Source organism: Leuresthes tenuis, unplaced genomic scaffold (assembly GCF_036924035.1).
Source record: "Leuresthes tenuis unplaced genomic scaffold, fLeuTen1.0.hap1 SCAF_16, whole genome shotgun sequence".
Classification (NCBI taxonomy): domain Eukaryota; kingdom Metazoa; phylum Chordata; class Actinopteri; order Atheriniformes; family Atherinopsidae; genus Leuresthes; species Leuresthes tenuis.
Genome location: NW_027325370.1, coordinates 4310800 through 4334182, shown reverse-complemented (window position 1 = coordinate 4334182; position 23383 = coordinate 4310800). Strand labels below are relative to the sequence as shown.

General features: G+C 42.6%; 1 protein-coding gene across 6 annotated transcripts; it reads left to right on the top strand.

The window, feature by feature from the left end:
- The first annotated feature begins 665 nt into the window (after positions 1 to 665).
- Positions 666 to 17514, top strand: uckl1b (uridine-cytidine kinase 1-like 1b). 6 transcript variants are annotated; one of them, XM_072366541.1, is made up of 15 exons: positions 666 to 793; positions 7117 to 7310; positions 8462 to 8568; positions 9339 to 9509; positions 9832 to 9903; positions 10379 to 10568; positions 10761 to 10822; positions 13855 to 13874; positions 14525 to 14623; positions 14750 to 14843; positions 15295 to 15357; positions 15443 to 15565; positions 15746 to 15853; positions 15938 to 16094; positions 16202 to 17514. In XM_072366541.1, exons 1-15 carry the CDS (start codon positions 666 to 668, stop codon positions 16279 to 16281), a joined length of 1668 nt encoding a protein of 555 aa, XP_072222642.1. In that variant the 3' UTR covers positions 16282 to 17514. The 6 variants fall into 6 exon arrangements, with proteins under 6 accessions (XP_072222642.1, XP_072222643.1, XP_072222647.1 ...); XM_072366542.1 differs by lacking the exon at positions 13855 to 13874 and adding an exon at positions 12862 to 12878 and having other exon boundaries at positions 679 to 793; positions 16202 to 17513; XM_072366543.1 differs by lacking the exon at positions 666 to 793 and adding an exon at positions 2693 to 3276 and having other exon boundaries at positions 16202 to 17513.
- The last annotated feature ends 5869 nt before the right edge of the window (positions 17515 to 23383 follow it).

The following is a 23383-nucleotide window of genomic DNA, read 5'->3' as shown; positions in this document are numbered from 1 at the left end:
TGCATTCTCTGCACAAGTCAGTTTCTTCTTCAATAAGGTCCATATCTTCTCTTTTTCTTTCCCGTTTCCATCCTTAGCCTTCTCTACCACATCTGACCCCAAACCGAAAAGGTTATGAGCAACAAAGATGCTGGTCTGTTCCAACATTTAACATGGTACGATGTGTGATTGTGCCTGGCCTCTCATTATGGGCAACATTGTTGAAAACTTAAGCTACTCAATTGCAACTAATGACAGGGCACAGTTTTGTGGCAGTTCTGCAGCCACTGGTTAGTGTTGTGGTGTGTGAACGCGAAAGAACGGGTTTTTCAGGCTTTCATTCCCGTTATTGTTATTCTAACGTCATTAGAATTTACACTTTTAGCTACAGTGGGAACCATCAGCAGATGATGAAAATGTTTAATAATCTTAGAAGAAGAAAAAAGTAGTATATACTGTACTGATTACGTAATAACAGTCAGTTATCAGATCTGCACGTGGCCCGTTGAACGTCAGCCATAGCCAAATTTGGGGACAGGGCGTTTATGATCATCACACTGTACTTTACAAGTTATAGACTGTAAAGGGAAAGACGGAGAGCGGTGCATTCTGGGGCTTGAAGTCCATCTGTAAGCAGATGCAGGTACAGCCTTCAAACAGTGAACCGTGATACGACTACATGTCCCATGATGTCTCGGAGCCAACTTCCAGCGCAGTACCTGGTTGTCAACAGATATGATATGTCTGCTGTTAGCATAGAAGAAAGGCTTTCTAAGATGGACAGCGACGAGAGAACCTCCTCTGCTTTGAACAGGTATTACGCTTAAAGGTTGGAGTTCAATCAGAAACGATTGTGTTGTGTTAATTTTTTGCGAGTGCTTTTTGAACATTTTCTACTGGCAGTTAAGCATCTTTACGGGAACGCGAACAGTCACACTGTATGTTCAGAGGTACAGTAAGTGTGCCTGTTTTAAACTAACATATCGATATGTCCGCGGTGTAACCGTTTATCGATGACAGCTGGCACGCAAGCTTACTGATAAAGTCACCCGTCGTGTGTTCCGCTGCTCTCTCTGGGCTTTCCAGCTGTCTTTCCTACACGAGGTGGCCTCCTGACATCATTAAAGCCAGGAAATAAGACACGGCCCCGCACTTTTACGGACAAGTGGCGTCTCCTTAAATCACATGCACGAAAGCAGAATGGATGGACATTTGATTTTCGTGGCTGATACTACAGCCGAGCACACACCCGCACACACACACGTGCTATTCGGTCATATCGACCCGATGAGCCCTGCATCACACCAATCTGCAACTCGGTACCTTGGTGAACCACAAGGGGGCGTTGCTGCACTGGTCTGATGGTCTATGTGCCGAGAGAACTGCTCGTTCCCGTTCCCTGAAGTCACAGTGACAAGCACTAAGCCAAAACTCATGGCAGGGCCATTTACCGTGGGATACTCTGTCAGTATCTGAATAAACCACACATCCCTCTCACAGTCTGACCATGATTTAACACAAAAGCATCACAACATATGATGTGAAGAATGCCATCATATTTGAGGGATGTGTACTGTATGATATTCCCCAGGGAAAATAAAGTGTTTGTTATGAAGGAAACGAAGACTGCTTCGGTGGGAAATATTCCCTGCTGTCCGTAGTGTTGATGCATCATTTCCAATGGCCACTTAATAGCAGACAAATGATGACTGTCCGATCCATACTGCGCGTTTTTACTTCCATTACTGTGGACTTGCAGCTTGGTTTATGAACAACAGTTTCTTTAATCACGCCAGTCAAAAGGCGCTGCAGACAAATGCTTTTTTCTCGTCTCATTTTTCAGTTCTAGTTTGTTTGTGTTGCCCAACCTCAGGCTCTGCAGTGCCTCTCTGTAGCCAAAGCGGTGGTTGGATGCCTGGCATAGCAACGAGCTCTGGCTTCTTGTTTCGATGTGGCTTTCTTGTATTGCAGCTGTCTTCTGACCGCATTTTAAAGCTACAGCGACAGACCCCAAACTAGTTAAGATTAGAGGGATTAGCATGTTTCTTTCCTCTGTGGTTTTACAAAGGAACACAACACACTTGGGGTCATGTCACTTCCAAACTGGAAACACGTTGAAATAGGTTTAAAACAAGCAGCATTGATTAAGCTGGGGTTTGTTTTTACACTCACTTCTCTCCTCTGAACTCAAAGAATATGGATTATTTTGGTTGCATGTACAGGTTGTGGCTCAGGCGGAGTGTGAGGGTGTGTCTAAGTGTGTGTGCGCATTGCCTCGGGCTGTTTGTCAGACTTTCAGCTGATGGAGCAGTAAGTGTTGGGTTTCATCACGCTGCTTGTTCCCTTTTACTCTCTGTGGGTGAGGTCTGGGAGGGGGCATCGCTCTGTGTGTGTGTGTGTGTGTGTTTGTTTGTGTGCTTTTTGTGTGGTGCTGACGCCTTCAGACTTGATGTAAGGCACACAGAGACATAGCAAGTCCCTGCAGGGTACAAACACATCACGTCCCTCATGCCCTTCCCCTCTGCCGTCCTCTCCCTCTCTCCCCTCCCCGTTTCTCCCTCATGTCACCTCCCATCGCAGTCTGAGGCATCTCCCTGGTGAACGTCAACATCGGAGGAAAGTATTAGCTGGTCGTTTCTTTGTTCGTGGGCGTTCTTTTCTTTGGGTCTCTGTCGCTCTCTCCTGGTCCCCCTCTCACCTCCAGCCACATATTGCAACACTGGCTGTCAAAGACAGACGACCCGAGCTTGGCATGCGCGTGTGTGCCAGTAGTGGGGAGGTCTGGCTCTGAGCTGATGCTATTAATACCAGCTAATGAACATAATCTGGAGGGTAGGTTATCCTCTTACGTTTGTTGGCTGGACTACTAAGGGGAGGAGCAGGGAGCTGGTGAAAGAGGAGGGAAAAGCTGTGCTGTAGTTTCACACTGAGTTGTTTTCTCCACCAAGGTGCAGTTCTTTTACTCCCCCTCTGCTGAGAGAATGGGAGAAACAGAAAGCTAAACACTTTTTTAGGTTTCGTTTCTCGTCCCAGTTGATATCACTCCATATCTCACACTCTCTCTCACCCAGTATATCTCTGGGTGTGTTGCACCAGAGGGCAGTACAGTTAAATGCTTAACTGAGCTCAGGTGCACAATAATACAGAGCACACCTGTTGCCACAGGTGTAGCATTAAAACACAACTTGTGGAGTGCACACACTGGAAGAATCTCAGCATTTTCTCAGTTATGAACTCTCTACCAGCTTACTCCGGAGCCAGAATATCTGGCTGTTGGACTCTAAGATCTGACGGCAGGTAAGTGGCTATGATTTATTTCTGTATTCTCCTCAGGTGTAACAGATATCTGGGTTTTTGTTTTTTAACTCTGTGATGAATAAGAAGTTTAAGCCTTTAAGGTGTTTGTTGACATGCGGTGCTTTGGGACATTTAGCATCTGTCTCTCAGAAGAGACTGGGATTGGTTTTATATGTGTGTTCTTACACTGAAGAGTCTCAGTAGAATCCTATTTTTAAAAATCTGACCTAGTTTTAGAGTTATGAAATGCTAATTATAATGACAAACGGGAGTAAGTGTTTTTGCATGGTTGGCTTGCGTTTGTGTGAAGAAGTGGTGCTGCACATTTGTCCCATCACTGAGACTTGTACGTTTTTGCATAAGAAGCAACGCGTAACATAAGATATTGAACTGTATCTCTTGCTGGAACTGTGACCTTTCACACCTGCTGAGCTTTGTTTGTACCTGTGTCTGGTGCACAGGAGTTTTGCACTCTGACCTTTTGTTAGCTTTATCTACTTTCTCAACGGTACATTTACAGTGTGCGTTTAATGTTTAGGAGCTCTAGTCAATAAGGCGTAAGTGTAACCCGTGAACAAGGGCATGATTCAGCACAGTCGACTGGGCTAATCTTTTATGGCACCCTGGTTTGTTTTTTACTGATAACTCGGTGAGTGAGCTGTGTCTCGTACAGGCTCCCTGTGCTGGCCCAGCCCACTCCATAGCTCCATCCAAGCCCAGGTGACCCTGATGCGATAAGATAAATCTTCACTCTCCCTTGTTTGCTACACTTCTGTACTTTTGACTCTCCACCTGGAGAAGTATATGGCCTGTTTAAAGACCTGGGGGCCGACAGTTGGCTGGAGAGCAGAAAACATCTCTTCCACAGACTGCTGCGGCTATGGCGTCTGGCTGGATACTGTCGCCTCAGGAGGAGGTCTGGATATCTAGGATATTGCAGTAAGTGTTGCAAGCGACTGGTGAATAGTTCAACTTCTCACTCATAGATTTTGAGCTGAGTTGTACAGCAACAAAAGCAGTGTTCGTTTTGGAGAAGAGACTGGGTAGTTATATGAGCCACTGCTGATATCCACCTTCACATGATCAGAATTTCTTTACCAACGCCTATGTCGAGTCATAGGTCTGGTAAAAGCAGTCAGACTGGTTTAGTACTGACTGGTTGAATGTCTCAAGGGCTTGATTTGAGATGGGTTGATGTAATTAGTTTACTGGGGCCTTTTTTATCTTGTTCACCGTGACGACACATTGGGCCTCATGCAAGAACATTTTCCTATTTTTATTCTAAATTTCTCTCGCTTTTTTCGTAGAAAGGTCTCGTACGAACACGCCACGTCAGACTGAACAAACGCTGTTAACTTCGGAAAAAGAGTGTAAATGATGAATGCGTATTTAAGTGCAGGAAGTGTTGAGTCCTGAGAATGACACCAAGGCGCAAAAAAACCCCAACTTTACGGGCTCTGAGACTGAAGTTCTGCTTTCAGAGATCCAAACAGGAACATCTGTCATTTTTAGCAGTGGAATTATGGGTCCTGCTAAAGCGAAGAAACCAATTACAAGTGCTGTTAATTCTATGTTTATGTTTATGCATTTAGCAGACACTTTTATCCAAAGTGACTTACAGGTAGGCAGATAGGGTGGGGTCTTCCCTAAGGACCCCTACCAGAGGTAGTACCTTTCATGCGGGGGATTTAAACCCTGGTCTCCCACACGAAAGGTGGAAATCATACCACTACACTATCCAGTCCCTCTACTGGATACAGCAGTTTGCCCCCAGCTGTATCGAGACACATCCACCTGGCCCGGCTGCTCTGAATGATGCGTATATGTGTGCAGTCTGTTGCTCCGAATATGTTTGGCAGTCCAGCCGTGGCATGAAAGTCCCTCTTAATTTGTATTTGTATGGGAATTTGATGTACCATGGGTGGTAAACTGATGAGAGCTTTGATGACCAAGGGGAGCCAATCTCCCTCTGAAAGGTTCCAAAAATCCAAGGACCTGGAGGTGTGGTGGAGTTGGCTTTGATCGGCGTGTTTCTCTCTGGAGTTGTGGCTCCAACATATTTGCAGCAACACAGTCCTTGGCAATCTAAATCGCAATGTCAGCCTTTCATCCGTCTCCACAAGGATATCTAGACGGTCTCAGAACACACGCTCTCTTCCAAGAGAGCTTTAAGGCATCCAAAAGTAGCAAGTCAGCCGCTGGTTACACTTCCCATTGACAGTATTATAACCAGAGTCAAATTAACCTTCAATTAGTGCATAATTTAAGTCAAACAGAAAAATGTCAGCATAATTATGGGCTATAATGTATATATTTATTCACGATTGCTTCAAAGTAATTAAATATACAATCCATTAGTCTTAAAATACAAAAATTGGTTAATGCACAAATTCTCCTAAATCACTCATGATTGAAGTAGGATGGTTGTTGCATGAGGCCCATTGTATTCAGTGGCACAGCTGATTGCAGGACTATAGTCGTGAGACTGAGTCAGCATTTTTCCACAGAGGCAACATGAGGGTCTTTTTCACAACATGACCTGATCTGAGCGAGGGTGGCTACTTATCACATGGCTTGTTCATCAAATCTCAACCCCAACAAAACGGGACAGCGGTAGTTGTCTCGCTTCTTTGTGTATCTCGCCAAGTAAACCATAAAACTTTTAATTAGGTAGAACAATAGATGTGCATTGTGGACACATTCTGTTCTTGTGACATCCTTGTGTTAGCTTTTTAATTGCATACAGTTCTGCACAGAAGTCTTGAGCAACCCCTCACTTCCTAATGCACTGAGAAGCTGTTTATTGAAACATGTCACAACACTGGTTCATCTCTTGAGTTGGGAGCCTATTCAATGATTCAATGATTCATAGGTCAGTGTAAAGTTGCTTCACTTCACAACCCCCCCCCCCCACCAAAAAAAAGAATTTTCCTCTGGTAGAATATATATTCAGGTACAAGGACTGGACTGAAAATGAGTGAAGAAGTAGCCAGTTGAATGGAAAGAAAACAGAAGTGGCTTTGGAGTGTAGTTTGCATCATTTTGTGCTTCTGATGCCTTTTCAGGATCACGTGTCTGATCTTTTCTGTGATAGTAGTGAGCTTATGTGGCAATAACCCTCAACAGTCCAGCAGAAAAACAGCAAAAGTCTGCTGATAAAAGCCCAGTCAAGCACAATTAGATGGAGCTGTCTCTGTTACTCTGCTCACATGCTGCAAACATGGTTATTCCTGAGCCTTGCAGTTCTTTCACAGGAACAGAGGCGCTCTGCATGCATGCTTTCTTGCTGTGAACGGTGAGGGATCTTTCTTTGCTTCTTTACTTCCCAGTCACCTACGTAGGGCTGCTGGAAGCCCCCCCGAAAAACACACCAGTGCAAAGCATTCTGGTAAAGATGATCATTCGGTTCCCATTGTGTGAAAGGAGCTATAAACTGTATGTGTACTTTGTTACGTGGAGCAATTAGACTACACAAGTTTGTACAAAGTTCACCTGGTGAAGATGCGACAAAGTAAATATTAACCCAAAGCGCTTCAGTGTTGTTTGCTGTGGGTTAATTGGATCACCTTTCTTCAGTTACCTGTGTGTCTATTCCATTGTTGCACATTTAATAATGAAAGCCTGATGCCACCACGCATTGGATATAAAAAGGACCGTGTTAAAGACTTTTTATGGTCACGAGTGTTTAGTTGAGTGAGAACCGATGCTACAGAAATGAAACACGATGCAACGCATCACGTTACTGCAGCTGAGAGGATGTGACTGTGCAGAATGATGGAGAATTTGATTTAATGCTCCCAGACACTGATGCGCTGTTCTGTTGTGTGTGTTAACCAACAGTGGAGGTGGGGAGGGATCACTGGACCGGCTCCTTCCCTCGGTAAGCACAGGCCTCTCTCCCAGGAAAAGGACGACCAGCCAGTGTAAGTCTGAGCCTCCGCTGCTGCGCACCTCCAAGCGAACCATCTACACAGCCGGTCGCCCCCCCTGGTACAATGAACATGGAACACAGTCCAAAGAGGCCTTCGTCATTGGTAGGAAACTCCATCTTTTCCTTTGATTTTGCAACATAAAGAAGGTTTGAGGGCAGTGACATTTTCAAGCAAAGTTCTCTAAACTGATAAAAAAAAAGCAACCTCTAGTTTAGATTTGGCACTGAATCTGAAGCCTTTGTCTAAAGAACTGAGTTCAAAAAGCTGCATAAGCATCTCTCAAATGGTTGTCATTAATAGCCAAGCAGAGGCATCTTTTTCACAGCTTTTACCCCAAATTATGTGCCGCTTTGCTCGTTCAATGCCACTTTTAATGTTCAAACTAATTAAAGGTGGCTCTGCGGGGCCAGCTGGAAGCATTGGGCATAAAGCTTCATCTGTTCAGTGGAATGTTTACCTAGAAGACGGTTTCTATGGAAAAATACAGTAGCTTGCTTCCAAACTGACCTATTTTCTGTTTTCTCGCACATGAAGTTCAAAGTCATAAAAGCAAGTCTTTCTCGTGGTGTTCACGTCCAAAATGATTACGACTGTGTTCACATTCCTACGCAGAGCTGCCTTGAGGCCTTACGTCTGCTTCTGAGCTGCTTTTCTAAGCTAATGCAGCGGCACGAATATTTCCCAGTGGTCCAGTCTTGGGTCTGTTCACACGCTGGACACAGTGAAAATGTGATGCTTACCTGGTTTCTTTTCCTTGTCTGTTTGATTCGGGGGATCAGTAGTCGGATGATGTTTACTCGCAGTGCTCATAGAAGAAGATCGGTGTGGGGGGGCGCTGCTTCGTCCCCTTTCAGCCAGAGCTGCTCTTCCTTGTTGCTCACTAAAACATCGCTGCTGGAGCAGTTTAATTTTTCCCGATTTGATGGTGCATAGGAGCCACAGTTTCGAGTCTCTACAATCGTCAGACAGTTTTCTCCCATGACGGTTCGCGGGGGGAGAATGTTTACATGTGGATTTTTAAAATGACTGATTTTTTCAACATATATTCATATCAGAGATGTTGCTGGAAAGAAGCTACTGACTGTGCTTTTGCCTCTCTGTGTGAAAATGATTGAAACAAGCCCTCAAGCCTGATTAGATAGTAGGTAACCATTTCTGACATGTTTTTATTGAGAGATTGTATTCTGCAATGGGGCTTTTTCTAGTGTAAAGAAGCATTGCCTGATGTCTTTCTGTCCTGTTTATCCTCACAGGTCTGTGTGGTGGCAGCGCTTCAGGAAAGACGACTGTTGCCAGGAAAATCATCGAAGCTTTAGATGTTCCATGGGTTGTGTTACTCTCTATGGACTCTTTTTACAAGGTTCGTATGCTCCTGCAGTGTGTGACGTGTACTGATGGTGTGTGTGCATTTGCATTATGTGGCACATGTGCAAAATGAATCCTTGGAGGACAGAGAGAGGAGATAGAACCAGGCTCGTGTGGTGAAAGAGAGGTACAGTGAGTGAGAAAAGAGTGCTCGAGCAATCATTGTTGCCCCTCTGTACCTCCACCCACTCTGGTTGTGCAATCATGTCAAAAACTGACAGCAGCAAGGGGGTCAAATCGTGCAGAGTATGAGGGATTCATGAATGGCCAGTGCTCCTGTCGCCCTGAGCTGGAGCCAGTTTCCAGCGGTCAGCGTTCGCTTACATTTCCTTTAGATTGTGTGTTTTCACATTGATATCTGCTTTTCTGCTGTTTGAGAAGCCCACACAGAGCATGTAGCATTGCTTTATAATATTGAGTGTGTAATCAGCTCTTTTGAGACGGGGGTGTTGCTGTTCATAAACTGCCAAATACCAGGTCTGGGGCTTTAACGCTCAGCTACCCTGAGGGCACACGCACAGCACCTGGTACAGGCGTCACGGTGGCGCATGATTCTCCTAAATTTAGGTCCCCCAACTTCAACTGCTCTTCAACAGGGATCTGCGTTTTCATGCGTGCTTATAGACATCATGCTTTCGTATCTGAGGATGTATATGTGATGCATTTCAGGAACTTTGCTTGATTTGTGCATTTATTCATTGTAAGACTTTGAAGTATGTGCTCTGAGGATCCTGTTGTATTGAAAACACCGTGGTGATCTTTCAGGTCCTGACCCCAGATCAGCAGACCCGGGCGGCCAGCAATGATTATAACTTTGACCACCCTGACGCCTTTGACTTTGATTTGCTGACACACACCCTGCGCAAACTCAAACAGGGCAAGAGCGTAAAGATCCCTGTGTATGACTTCACAACACACGGGAGGCAGAAGGACTGGGTAAGGATGGACGTGCACACATGCAGCACTGCATTTGTAAGCTAATGGGTTGCACGTCAGAGTTGGTTCATGCAGCATAATCTCAGTTTCTCGATGTCTGAGAGGGTTTTAATCTCCATCTCTGGCGTTTTAGTCACAGTGCAAAGCTCCATGACTCCAGATGGTCTCTGTTAATATAGTACTGCGGTGCTATCCCTTGAACTTTTTTAATAAATTGTACCAGGTTATTTGTTCATTGATGGCACCTGTTGCCATAAACATAGATGTTTACTGATGCTTGTTAAGACATTTCTGTCTAATCTTGACTGTTTGTTCATGACAGAAAACCGTATATGGGGCCAGTGTTATCATCTTTGAGGGAATCATGTCCTTTGCAGACAAACAGCTCTTGCAGGTAAAGTGATTATCCTCTAACATGCTCTGCAGGATACTGGAGTCAGTTGAGGTCCAACTGGCAACATAAACTCGCATATGTGCACATGCGAGTTGAGTTTAGAGAAACGGAAACACAAAAATGATTTAGAAGCAGTGTCTGTATCACGAAAGTTTGTTCGAGTCTGAGTTTGAGAACAGACTTGAACAAATGGACTGTCCTTGCAAAGCACTTTTCCAGTCGAGTTGACCACTCAAAGTGCTTTCACACCACAAGCCACAGTCACTCTTTCACACACACCCTCTCATACAGCACTTCTTTGTCTAAACAGTGGCAGCACAGCTCTGTTTTCTCTGTCCCACGCCATGGCAGCATCAGCACAGCTTTATGCTACACAGTTAAAGACGACCGTGAACAGAAATGTTCTTCTGATGCTTAGGTATTGACACACAAAGATAAAAGAATAGAACGGGGTCTGTTTCACTTTCTCCTTTAGTTGCTGGACATGAAGATCTTCGTGGAAACGGACTCTGACATTCGTTTGGTGCGCCGACTGAGGAGAGACATTACAGAACGAGGCCGAGATATCGAGGGTGTCATCAAACAGTACAACAAGTTTGTGAAGCCAGCTTTCGAGCAGTACATTGAGCCGACCATGCGCCTGGCTGACATCGTGGTGCCACGGGGTGCGTGCACACTGATATATTTGCATATGCAGATGATGCAAGCTCGTGATGACATAACACCAGGAATATGAAAAAGAGTTCCACCCATCATTTCAGTTTTGTTATGCAGCAGCAGACTTAAATAAGTCACACGTCTCCAAACTCCACAGATGGAAAACTAAACATCTGTTTCTCTGATTTTCATCCTGTAAGGTGGTGGCAACATGGTAGCCATTGATTTGATTGTGCAGCATGTTCACAGTCAGCTGGAGGAGGTAAGAGAGGACACTAACATGCAAGTACAGCCACTGGTTTTAATCTAGCATGCACCTTTCAGCCCTTCGCTCTCACTTCCTTGTTTTACTGTTTTTATTAGTCTCTGCCTCAGTACATGTACTAACTACATGCACTCATAAGGGGGTTTACTGATAAGCAGCACTTCCTTTTTGGCCCAGAAGCTGCATCACTCCCTCTAGTGGATGAAAATGACATTGCACAGGTTTTGACAGGGCTGATTGGGTTTGATTGCTTTGGCCTTGTTTGTTAACCTCAATGGTTGCAATTTGGATTATTCCTGTTTGCCTCCTGGTTAATGTGAATATGAATGCATTCAGGAAAGAGTCAAGCGATTTGTATGCCTGTCGTAATGTAAAGCTCATTGATATTGATAAAGAGTTTCTGGAGTTCTAATTCGACTATACCATACCAAATAATGAAACCATGTTACAACAGTGTTAACCCCTTGTTGGGTTTTTGGTTTGCATTGTTCTTTATCAAACTAATTTTCATTTTGATTGAGTTTGCAAGTGACTTTGATTGTTGTGGAAGCATTTACATCCAAATCCACATCCAAAGACTGTATTTTAAAGACGGGGAAGCAAGTGTCCGACTCCAGAGTTGTTGGCAGATATTAGGCTCACCTGAGCTCTGATTTTTTCTGTTTTTCATTCTTAATTCATGTTGTCTATGGAGTGCTAATTGTCTCCTCACTTCTGCACAAAGCCTTTATGGCGCCTTGTAGACATTCTGTTAAGATGTGGAACCATTAAGATCAAAGCTTTATTTGTTAAAAAAATGTTGACGTCGGAGTCTGATGAGGGTCTGTTCTGCAAATGCATCAAGTACAACCACCGTTTCAGTCATATTACACAAAGAACAAGTCAGCTGTAACTGTAACTGCGTTCTTAGCTGACAACTGGCATTGTAATAGTTGTTGTAAATCAAAAGAATGCTTGGAGTGCCACGAACTCGAGTTCAGACAGTTTGTTAGTCACCCCCACGGGATACATGGTTACCTTGCCCAAAACATTCCTCTGTATGAGGCCTGTAGCCTGTTTAATGATGGGATTATTGCCAATATAACCTCCAGTGCAGCCTGCAGTTCCTCAGCTGTCTGCTACACAATTTTGGGTTTTGATCGATGTAAAACCTTTCGGCATACTGTGGTACAATCAATAGAGGCAAGCTGCTGAGAAGAGTCCCGAAAATCCAGTACAGTGACATGTTTAGCCCCCCCCAAAAAAGTTTCTTTGATTACACACCTGGAGATTGTCGTTGCATCATCATGAAGATGTAGTTTCAGAAAGGATGAGACTTATACGTCCAGTTTGTCTTGAGTTATGAGCTTGTGCCCGTTCAAGCCTTCAGAAAAAGCTGAATAAAACCTGAATGTTACGTGCTGCTGTTACTAATAAAGCCACAACTGCAGTCTGGACAGATGTTTCTGTAGGACAAAAACTACGGAAACATCTGGAACTCAGTCCCAGTAATACTGAGAGTGGTTGTGACACTTTACAAAGTTGCTTTTCAAAAGAGACCAAACTCTAGTGTACTCTCCATACTGTTCCAAACAGCTCTAAATCTCCTTTGAATTTGCCATGGACAGGCATTTTAGGCAATTTCCTCCAGGAATAGGAAGGGATTAGTAATTCATCTTTTGAATGAGAGTCTTTTTTTTTTTTGCAGCCCTCAATGGGGCTTCACTTGAAAACCACATCAAACTGGCTTCATTTTTCTGGCACAGTTGCTTCCTCTGTCTTTAATACACAGTCTCTGATCCTAATACTCAAACATCCAATTATGCATTGAGTGTTGGTTTGTGAAAACACAACACGTCAAATTCACATTTGGGTTTGTTATACCTGCAGCACTACCAACCAGTCACCGAATGCACATTTGTGTCTGTGGGGAGCACTCTGTGTGACGGTGTTGTTTGCTACATGTCCTCACCACCACACAAAAACACACATGCTTCTGACGGACTACTCTCTCACTCTCCCCCTCCCCTCCACCCCCCACCCTCCATTGCTCACAGCGCGAGCTCAGCGTCAGGTAGAGTGGCCGTTATCCTACTTATCATTCTCTCCTCTACAACTTCCCATTTCCCCAAGTGCTCCAGCTTCTTGCTGGAAGGGAGAGAAAAGAGTAAAACCAACCTCTTTCTTCCGCCTTTTGTGCTGGCTGCCGTGACACATCACCAGGCGGCACTATTGCATCTTTTAACCACATCTGGCGGCAGAACTCTGGATCCACTTAAATGCAAAAACAAGAACTGTATGAAAAGTTTGCAAGTGATGTGATGCAGCCAGTATTTAATGTAAAGGCGTTGGTTTTCCCTCTCTTAATGTTTTATAGAAATTTCATCTCACACGCTTCCTGCCTTCTGTGTCTAAAAATACACCCGTGATGCAAGTCACTGACCCCTCTTTGACTACAGCAGAAAGCACAAGAGAGGAAGCTCTTGCTAGCTATTGTTGATTATCGCGCACCTCAGCCACAGAGAAAGTTTCCAATACCCTACTACAAAGCGCTGAGTTTTTCCATTGAATGTCGGCCACAGTAACTGAGACAGACCGAGAGAGGAAGTGAGCTTGGTGTCTCTCTTTAGACACAGGATGTGCTGGGGCCTGTGAGCTGAAATACCAACCTTTACTGTTCGGCACGGTGAAAGAGTGACAGCCACACGATAGCTGGCGCGCCTCCCACGCACAAAACATGCACTTGTATCTATACCAAAATCTGATTCAAAAAGTCGTTCTATTTCTTGCTTCAGCATCTTTTAAAGCATGGTTCTTGTCAGTAGTGTGAGTGATAACCCATAAAACTTGAGATGTCAGTTTACCTCAGCAGCATCTTCTGAAGCATTTCCAAATCTCAGCTGTCACACTTTGCACTGTGTCTGATAATCCGCCATCTCTTCATCCACCTGATCTTGTGTCTCTTCTCATTTTCCCTCCTCTTATCTGTTGTCTTTTTCTGTGTCCCCTCTGTTGTGATTGTTTGTTTCGTCAAAATGTTCTCCCCGTAGAGGAAGCTTCGCTGGGATATGTGAGCAGATTTGCTATGATTTTTCTTTTCTTTGGATTGGGCTTATCTGTATCACAGTGACATTCTAGATACTGTAGTGTCAGTGCGATTGCATCACTGTGCATTTTGTATCTGTTTGTCTGGAGTCTTCGGTAGACCTACTAGATATTCAGAACTAATGTTTTTTTTGTGAAAACGCAGAGACCTATCATGGAAAAAATGGATATTGAAATTCTCCTTTAATTCCAACACGTATGATCATTTTGAGCTTGATCAGTTTTGTTTTTGATCTTCTTTTCCATCATCATGGTCTCTGTGCCATCCTAATTTTCCTCTGAGATACTCAACACTCGGCCCTGTGTGCTCTGCAGATTCCTGTTAGCTTGGTTACACTATCATACCCAACTTTGCTCTAACTGATTCTGAAAAATGAGTCTTTGTCCTCTTTTTTTTTTTTTCTGCATGTACATTCACGTTAGTGTGTGTGTGTGTGTGTGTGTGTGTGTGTGTGTGTGTGTGTGTGTGTGCTTGTTTCTCAGTGTGAATGCAGAACATATGTGCACGCCTCTGTGTTAATTGCTCTTGCATTCATGTCTCCGTCCATCTTTCTTTCTTTTCACTGCTCTCACCCTTTGCCACCCCCGCATTACTATTTGTTGCCGTGGTTACAGGGCAGCCCTGGCTTCTGCACACCAGGCCCAACCCCTCCCCCAAACCCTCAGCGTTCTGGACAGCACACCCCAGGTCAGGGGCATGCACACCATCATCAGGTAAACGCTAAGAAGCCTTCACTTCTTCCAGTGCCATCGGGATGTTTCCATGAAAGCCTTTGCAGCGTGAAGCTGCTGCCATTAAATAAATCCCGTCTCCCTCCCTCTCTTTTACTTGTCACGTAGAAACAAGGAAACCAGTCGCGATGAGTTCATCTTCTACTCCAAGAGGTTGATGCGTCTGTTGATTGAGCGAGCGCTCTCCTTCCTCCCCTCACAGGTCCTAAATACTAGAATACCCTGAAAATCAATTTGCAGCAGTGCATTAGATTCTGTGAATGTATTAAGACAATACTATTAGATAGCTGTGTGCAGATAGAGAGCGATGGAAAGATGAGGGCTTGAGATAACCGGTGCTCACAAGAGACGGCAAAAGATGGGCACACATGTGACCTCAATTTTAAACTTGGTATGGAAAGATGGAGACGAATGGAAATTTATTGCATTTTGTCAAATATACACATACTGTAATGGCTTGCAACACGAACATGGAAACTTATCAGGTCACCACAATGGAAAGTTTTCATGCCTTGTTCAAAAGCTTCAGTGTGCATTACACAAACCTACGACTGATGGGTGGTAGTTCTCTGGAGCTGGACACGGTGAATCTTCAGTCTGCAGCGAGGTGATCAGCTCTGTGCTCACACTTATGGTTTTAATGATTATCTCAGGTCCACGTGGTCCAGACCCCCCAAGGAGAGGATTATGAAGGCAGAACTTTCCACGGGAAGAGGGTGAGTGACTCCATTTACTGTTTTTTCTCTGCCTTAAATGATGCAATTAACCTCTGTTCACTTATCTTTTTTTTATTTTCTCTAGATCACAGGCGTGTCCATCCTGCGAGCTGGGGAGACCATGGAGCCGGCTCTGAGGGCCGTCTGCAAAGACGTCCGCATCGGGAAGATCCTCATCCAGACCAACCAGGACACGGGAGAACCAGAGGTACAGACCTGCACTAACCCCACGACTTGTAGAACTTAAAACTGATTATTGTTCGAAGCTTATTTTCTCTATTTTTTCAAGCATTTATCTGTAATTTATTTAGGCTCCTCTGAATGTGGTCCAGATGCAAATTTAGTGGGTTGTCAAATCAATAAGAAGTCTGTGTTTCCACACTTTCAGCTTCATTATCTTCGTCTCCCCAAAGACATCAGCGAAGATCACGTTATTCTGATGGACTGCACTGTGTCCACAGGGGCTGCCGCCATGATGGCAGTGCGAGTTCTGCTGGTGGGTGTGTCTCGCTGTTCACAAAATCCACTTTGAATGCATTCAGCATGTCGCCTGTTTTCATTGGGCTGGTTTCACTCTCAGGATCACGACGTTCAGGAAGACAAGATCCTGCTGGTTTCTTTGCTCATGGCTGAAATGGGAGTCCACTCGGTTGCCTATGCATTCCCACAGGTCAAAATCATCACCACAGCTGTGGACAAGAAGGTCAATGACCTCTTTCACATCATACCCGGCATAGGTGGGTGATGCTATGGAGACAAGTGTTTTGCTTTTTGATCTTTTCACAGTGTCAACAAAGTTGTTCTCTTTTTCTTTGGCATTACGTCCTGTTTTTGATGGCTGCAGGAAACTTTGGGGATCGATACTTTGGAACCGATGCGCCGCCTGACTGGAGCGACGAGGACATGGATGAACCCAGTTACTGATATCTCTGTGAACGATCTGAAGACGTACTCTTTGCCTCTGTTTGGCCACAGCGTGAATCCTTCGGGGGCTGAGAAATAAACTTAAAACAGGGCGACGGATGTTGATAATGTACAGTTTAAATTTTAAATTCTATTATTTAATCATTTGAAAATGATGGGAAGGAATGTTACTGGCATTTTCAAAGCTGTAATATTTTATTTGAATGTTTGAACTGTGACAATCGCCTTGAAAACACGTCAGACTTAAGCAGCCTTAAGTCATGCACTGTGGACGACACGACTGAATGTGAACCTGCACACGTCGGAAAAGAACAACAGTCGGGCTTTTAAGGTTATTTTTTCACCACATGCCTCCTTCCTCTAAACTTTTGCAAAGTAAAATCAGAACATGAACTTGAGAGGCTCGACTTCCATCGCCACGAGCACTTTTTGAAGGACCATTCAATCGGAAAATGTGTGGGTGTATCTGTCTTTTTTTTTTCTCTCTCGTTCAGCCTTTTCCTTCTCTGTGGATGCTGACCTAACCAGCTTAAAAGGATGTTGAAAACCACTTTTCATTACACAGCTTTAAGTATGTACTTGTGGTGTATGTTTACGCTGAATATTCTTCATTTACATGTTTTTTTGCCATGGAGAGACCTGACCAGTCAGCAGGCACGTCATGCATCTTCCTGCTGCTGTTAGCAAACACACAATAAGTCTTTACTTCAGTCTGTTCCGCGCAGCGCGTGGGATTGGTTGTTTAAAAAGAGCTTTTGAGCTTTGGACTCATGAAATTGAAATATCTACAGGGCAGAAAGCCTCCAGATCGTGCCTGAACTTTTACTTGGTAGCTACATTGAGAAGAATGAGGTCCATCGGTTCAAGTTGGAGGCTCATTAATATTTTCTATTACTTATCGTTGGAAGATGTCAACAGTTTGCCAGACATGAGGTTGCATTCATAGAGTTCATTATTGTGATTTTCATCTCGACAGTATTTTTTTTTTAATTCATGGACTTTTAATGTTTTACATTTTTAATAAAAGGAACTTAGTGCATCCGGTCATATTAGTGACAAATCGTCATTGCTTTTCCATTTAACCACCTGTAACTGTACTCTTCTCACTGCTGATTGCAGCTGTCTTTCTGTGCTGAGATCAGCTGATCGTGTGTCCAGCCTCAGTGTTAGATTTGTGCCGTTTTGGATTCACCCTGTTTTTGTTTTGTATTTTAAAAGAAATATATATTTAATAAAAGTGCAATACAGATTTTAATTGGTTCTAATTGTTTTATTTATGTCAATTATGAATGTTATAACCCAGTATCCAGCCATCAAAAAAAAAAAAACCCTCAAAGCACATGAAGAGAACTTCTCTTCATTTCTCCATAATGTGCACAGGTTACATTTATCAGACATTTCGACACAGACGCGTCGCCTTCACTCTGAGAATGAACAGGAAGGATATTGTGTTTGTCCTCTTCTCATGGAAAATAACCTTGATATCTTCCATCACTTTCCATAATTATCACCCTGACAGCTGTCGAGATGTCGGTCACGTGAAAGAATGATTGACACGCATCTCATGAGGCCAACAACGGACGATTACAAACCAGCGACCTGTTGGGCAGATATTGGCACAGAAAAGTCGTGTTTTTCTGGGAGAGGAGACGTGAAAAGTCATACAAGAGCTAAAAATATCAAGAAACTCCCCAGCAGCTATTTCTATACATCTTGTTGTTTTATAGATTAATAGTTGTTGTTTTTAAATTTGATTTTATTTCAGTTTTTTTGCAGAAGTTCAGATGCCTGTCTTTGAATCAGATGGCTTGAATATAATTCTACCAGCTTAACTTTGAGGTAAACTCAAAGGTTTTCCTGCAACTCGTGTGTGACATTTGCTGATGATATTTGCTTAAATACATTCTATAGATTCAATGCAGACGAGTTTCATTCTAGATGACAGCATGCATGACAACTTCAAATGAATGGAGATGTCAGTGGAAAGTTCACCAGCAGCACTGACAAACAGGAAGGTGATGTATCACGGTGTGTGTGACTTGCATCCCCATTGGTAGCACAGAGCATGATGAGGTCACAGCTTAGTGAAGACAGCAGGAGTGGCCGTTATAACCCAGAGACCTGTGCTGCTATTACATCCTCACATCACTGGCATGTGCTCGAGGTTGCTCTGCTCTCCTCCCGTCTGCTTTCTTTTGATTTTGACTTTACATGATGAAGATCGTCCCCCTGCCTGGTTTGACTGAGCATGAGGAGTCGCAGGGTCTGCCATGTGGGTAAGGAGCATGCAGAAAAGTCTCTGAAAACTTGCAGTTTCCTCCCAGTAGTGCGATGATTGCAGAGGAAACATGGAATAGAACTGTTTTTATGGCTGTTATTTAGTTTGGTTAATGTCTTATCAGGCTGTAAGTGTCTCTGGCTTGTACATGTGAAGAGATGTAGGCCATTACTGAGCAGCAAGTGAGTGCTGATAGTTGAGGATAAATTATTCAGATGATGAAGTATTTCTGAATCATGTGAAGAGGGTTTAGATTAGCCTGTTGAAGAGGGTAAAGTATTGTCTTTCCCTTCTCCTTTCATTCTGTGTGTGTGTGTGTGTCCTCGTACGCCCTCCATCTGCATAGTTTATCATGAGAGTAGAATCCCTGAGATTGGACGGTCCTCATAAAATCAGACCAGGGTGATTTAGATGTTTTTAGTAAGAGATGCAGTTTGAGCATTAAGCTCAGTTGGTTGAGTGTTTAATTGCCCTGTGAGAGGTTTCAGTGCAGGTTAGCAACAACAAAAAGCCAGATGTGGTGTTAACCCACACATGCTGTGCATGGAGTTTTATGAAAGAGAAATCCAGCTCAAATATTAGATTTTATTATGATGTTTCAGAGCTCCTTATGTAACTACTGGAGTTTGCCATTTAAACTGAAAGCTTGCTTCATTTAAATGAGATCCTCCTTTAAGCATGATTATCTGTTTAAAGGAGAGGAAATTGAGAAATGATTCAAATAAAATCAACGTTGTTCTGTTTGACTGTAACTCTTTTAAAGCACATTTTCTCAGTTTTATTCTCACTGAGTAATTGCTCTTGGCGCCAAAACCTTGAACACGCCGTCTCTGCATCATTTCTATGTGCCGAATTACCAAAAAACAACAACATCAAAAACAGTGAAAAGTAAAATAGGATTAAACAAATATGCATCTCACTCAGACAGTTTGGAACATGTGAACACATTTATGGTTTGATTTTTTGTCAGGACATTTGCCCTCAGTGTGGATACTGCGCGCTGAGGCTCATGGAGCGGCCTGAACCAGACAACCGGCAGCTCTTTATCTTTTGAGTGGTTCTTTCTAGGACTGTCCAACCTGAGAATGTTGATTTCACGCTCAATCTCAGGTTCGTCAGCCCATGAAACGCTAACTCACCTCAGCAGAGGGAGAAAGGTACAAACCCACCCGGACTGTGCAGGAGCAAGCATTGATATTCAGACTGAAACATGGAGAATTATTTGCTGATCAAATTGAAATAGCGGGTTTTATTATCATTCACTTCTTGACCAAACACTGATACGTCTTGTTGTCAAAAACTTGAAGTTGAACAGAAGTTGACTTTGCAAGTTTAGTCCAACAAACAGCAGATGCCCGTTAGCCAGTAGAGGGAGCAGTGGTTGCACCAATCAGAAAGCAAAGACTTCTGCAGCCTTTGGGAAGAACTTTTCCTCATAAAGTTCTGTTTTGATGTAGTCAAAATATGATAACTTCAAATCATTTTTGCCGTGAATGTTGTGTTCACAGGGCACCTGAATGAAATATTACTTCATTTTTTACAGTAATCATTATTTCCATGAGCTTTACAACGTTGCTCCTCTACGTATAAAAGGTAAACGGGCCTATAATCACTTATGTTCTTCTTCTTCGATGACGTCTGTAAATAACTGTGCTGTTATCACCAACTAATCACAAAGTACAGTTCGAGACAGTGAAATAATGTGCATGAATATCATTTAACCTAAAAGCGATTTTGCTAACTACATGAGATGTGCAAGCATATATAAAGGCAGGCTGCATAGATTTCTGCTCCCGTGTCTGTAACCATTTTAAGTTTGTCTCTACGGTGCATTTATGTTTAATTTGTTTTCAAGGCAAAATAGAATTATTGTTCAGTGCTTGGCAGCTTTTTAATGTGTGCAACGAGAGTTATAATCGGTAAAAAAGCTTAAAGGCAAATCGGGGGTATTGCCTGTCATGTACACTGTTGAGTAAAGCATATTGTGGCAGCAGGGGAATAAAACTACTCTGTTATCGACGAAAAATGTATTGTATTTTAAACTGAATAAAAGCCAGATAAAATCAAATAATGACGAGTGCGTGTGGTTACTCTCAGCAAAACTAACATTGTGTAAAAAAAGCCTTTTCTTCTCTGAAAATGTTCACGATTGGTGTCAAACGCAGCGCGGCGTTTCTGGCCTATTTATTCACATACAGACGCTTTAATGCATCGCCTGTTATGTCTCCTTGTTGCGTGAGCTGTTTCTAGAGCACTTCAGAAGTCATTTATGGTCAATTCTGCATGTATTTTTTCAGTAGGTTACAAGTAATATTCTGAACTGTTTCAAATGTAGTTCAATTTAAAACTCGAAGCTATAGAACGATGTTCAAAGTTTACATTTATGCAGTCAGGTCTTTCCCAACTTGTAATATCTTTTGTACGATAAGCCACAGATCCATTCTCCTCTAACTATCCCAGCAACTGCTTTTACAGAGATAGGAAAGCACTTTGCTGTTTCCAGGTTACGACTCTTCTTTGAGAGTATGACAAATCAGCTCGAATCAACGATGCCAAACCTGTGACACGTAAAACAGATTTAACTTGTCAATATGTTCCAGTATTTTCTGACAATTTCTTCTATTTGCATGAACAGACCTGATTTTTTTTTTCTTTCGCACAAAGTGGATTAGAAATAGGGCACCTCGTGATTTTTGAGAGGACTGATTAAGTTTTAAAATCTCCCTGGGTGTAATTAGTAAAACCCTCGTCAATAATTAGAGGACAATGCGAAGATAAAGTCATTGTTAGTTCTCCCGTGGCTTTAAGTGTAGTTTGTGGTAATCATATCAGGACAATTGTGTTCCAGCTAAATGTAGTCAAACCAGCTTTGTGCTGCGGATGAAAAAACAGAATTTGCAAACATCCTTTTAGAGGAAAAAGCTCGTCGACCAAATGGACCACAGGAGAGTGTTACCACGGTGACCTGTCTTTCATCTGGGTTAAGGGTCAGATTGGGCTGTAGCTCTCTGTGGACAGATTAAACCGAGTCACCACGGTAACATAATGTGCATCCACAACAAGGAATATTTCATCATGCAATGACCATCATCGTATCAAAGGGAAAACGATTATTTTCATTCTAACTTTCATCATTTTAACTATGATCATTTGAATAAACAATAAATCTTTTTTTTCGTAAGATTATATTTTTGAAGTGTGAATGCATAATTTGTGTGTGTGTGTGTGTGTGTGTGTCAACTCTCCTGGCTTTAACCTTTGCTGCCCTATAGCATTCTGTGTGTGAGTCAGTCGGCTTTTAGCCACTTTGCCTGTAGCTACTTGGTTTGGAACGAACATGTGTGGATTAAAGAGCCAGACTGTGGTGTCCAAGCGTGAGTCTGGCTGGCTGGTGAACAGCGCAGTCTGAGTGTCAAGGAAGTTTAGGGTCACAGGTGGCACAGGGTCACGGTTTATTCGAGAATGTTTAAATCTGAATGGCAGCCAACTACACGTCTTCTCATGCCATCAAGGTAGTCTTCAAAAAACTCCAGAGAACAGCATCTTCAACCTTTTCTTTATGGTGCTCTTTGATAATTGTCTTTATTGATATTTAATACACCGAAAAATTGCATCACGAATTCAAAATGGTGGATGGTGATGGAAATAAGCCCGTCAGCTATGAAAAACCTTTTTACTCTGCTTAAATGCAAGAACTCAGTTATTCTAGTAAAAAAGATGAAATAAATCTGTCTTTTAATTTGGCATTCTGTGAAAATGTTGCTGTATTCTGTATGTGCGTGTTAGTGTGTGGGTGTACAGGATGTTGCGCTGTTATGTGGGCACATGTTACATGTATATAAGTGCTTCACTTGGGAAGGTTGCTTGCTGCTAGCTAAAACTTTCACCTGAAAAGAGCTTTTGTTTCATAAAAAAAATTCTGGAATCTTTTTTCCCCAACTCGGTTGCGCCGTCATTCATCCAACTTTATAGATTTCTTTCTTTCTACATTTCGAAGGTTATTGCAAAAGGCTTTTGCTCATATGCTATTGAAAGCCTGATTCATGCAACTTTTCAATCCAAAAACATGGTGAAATTGATTTTTCTTTTCACAACTGAAATCCCATCAGTGAAAATCTTTAACTCTAATATGGCACAGCTTCATCCAGGGTAAAATTTCTCTGTAAATATATGCATATTAACACATATTTGATTAAGATAATACCAGAAAACAAATCTTGAAAAATTTCGGGGAAACTTTTTAATTCAAATTTCTTATCGTCATTATTTTCTATTGTAACTATGAAGGTATTTATCATATCGTATCATATCGGTTCATATTGTAAGGGAATATAAACCTGTGGGGTTCAATACTCTTTATGGTGTAAAGCTATGCTTCTTACTCACTACAAAAGATATAATACATTATATTGTCGTATTAGAATGAATAGAATTGAAAATTAAAATACTGAAATGTTCAGTGGACTTTTTTTTATAATACATCCCTGAAAAAGTCTAATTAAATCTATGGCAGAAACATTTGAAAATTATTGGGCTGCTATCATCAAAAGTATGACTCTAACTTACATTTAACGGCAAATAACCAAATCAGTTGCATGTACAGTGTAAGATGAACTCAGTAAGTTCTGCAAAATGGCTGACGATATTCTAAGCATGAGTTTTTTTAGCTGCAGGGTAAAAATGCAAAAACTGTCTCCATGATCCTTGTTTTAGAAATATTCCCTGAAATAGCGGAAATGAAAAAGAACTGAAAAAATACTGTGCGTGTTTTGTGACATTGTTTCAGTGGGACAGTGACCATGCATCATCTGCCTGTCTTTGTGA

Excerpts from the sequence above, each read along its gene's own strand:
- uckl1b (XM_072366541.1), top strand. The coding sequence starts at position 666 with ATGATGTCTCGGAGCCAACTTCCAGCGCAGTACCTGGTTGTCAACAGA. Across the intron at positions 8,569-9,338 it reads CTATGGACTCTTTTTACAAG|GTCCTGACCCCAGATCAGCA; the intron begins GTTCGTATGCTC and ends GTGATCTTTCAG. Across the intron at positions 10,569-10,760 it reads TGACATCGTGGTGCCACGGG|GTGGTGGCAACATGGTAGCC; the intron begins GTGCGTGCACAC and ends TCATCCTGTAAG.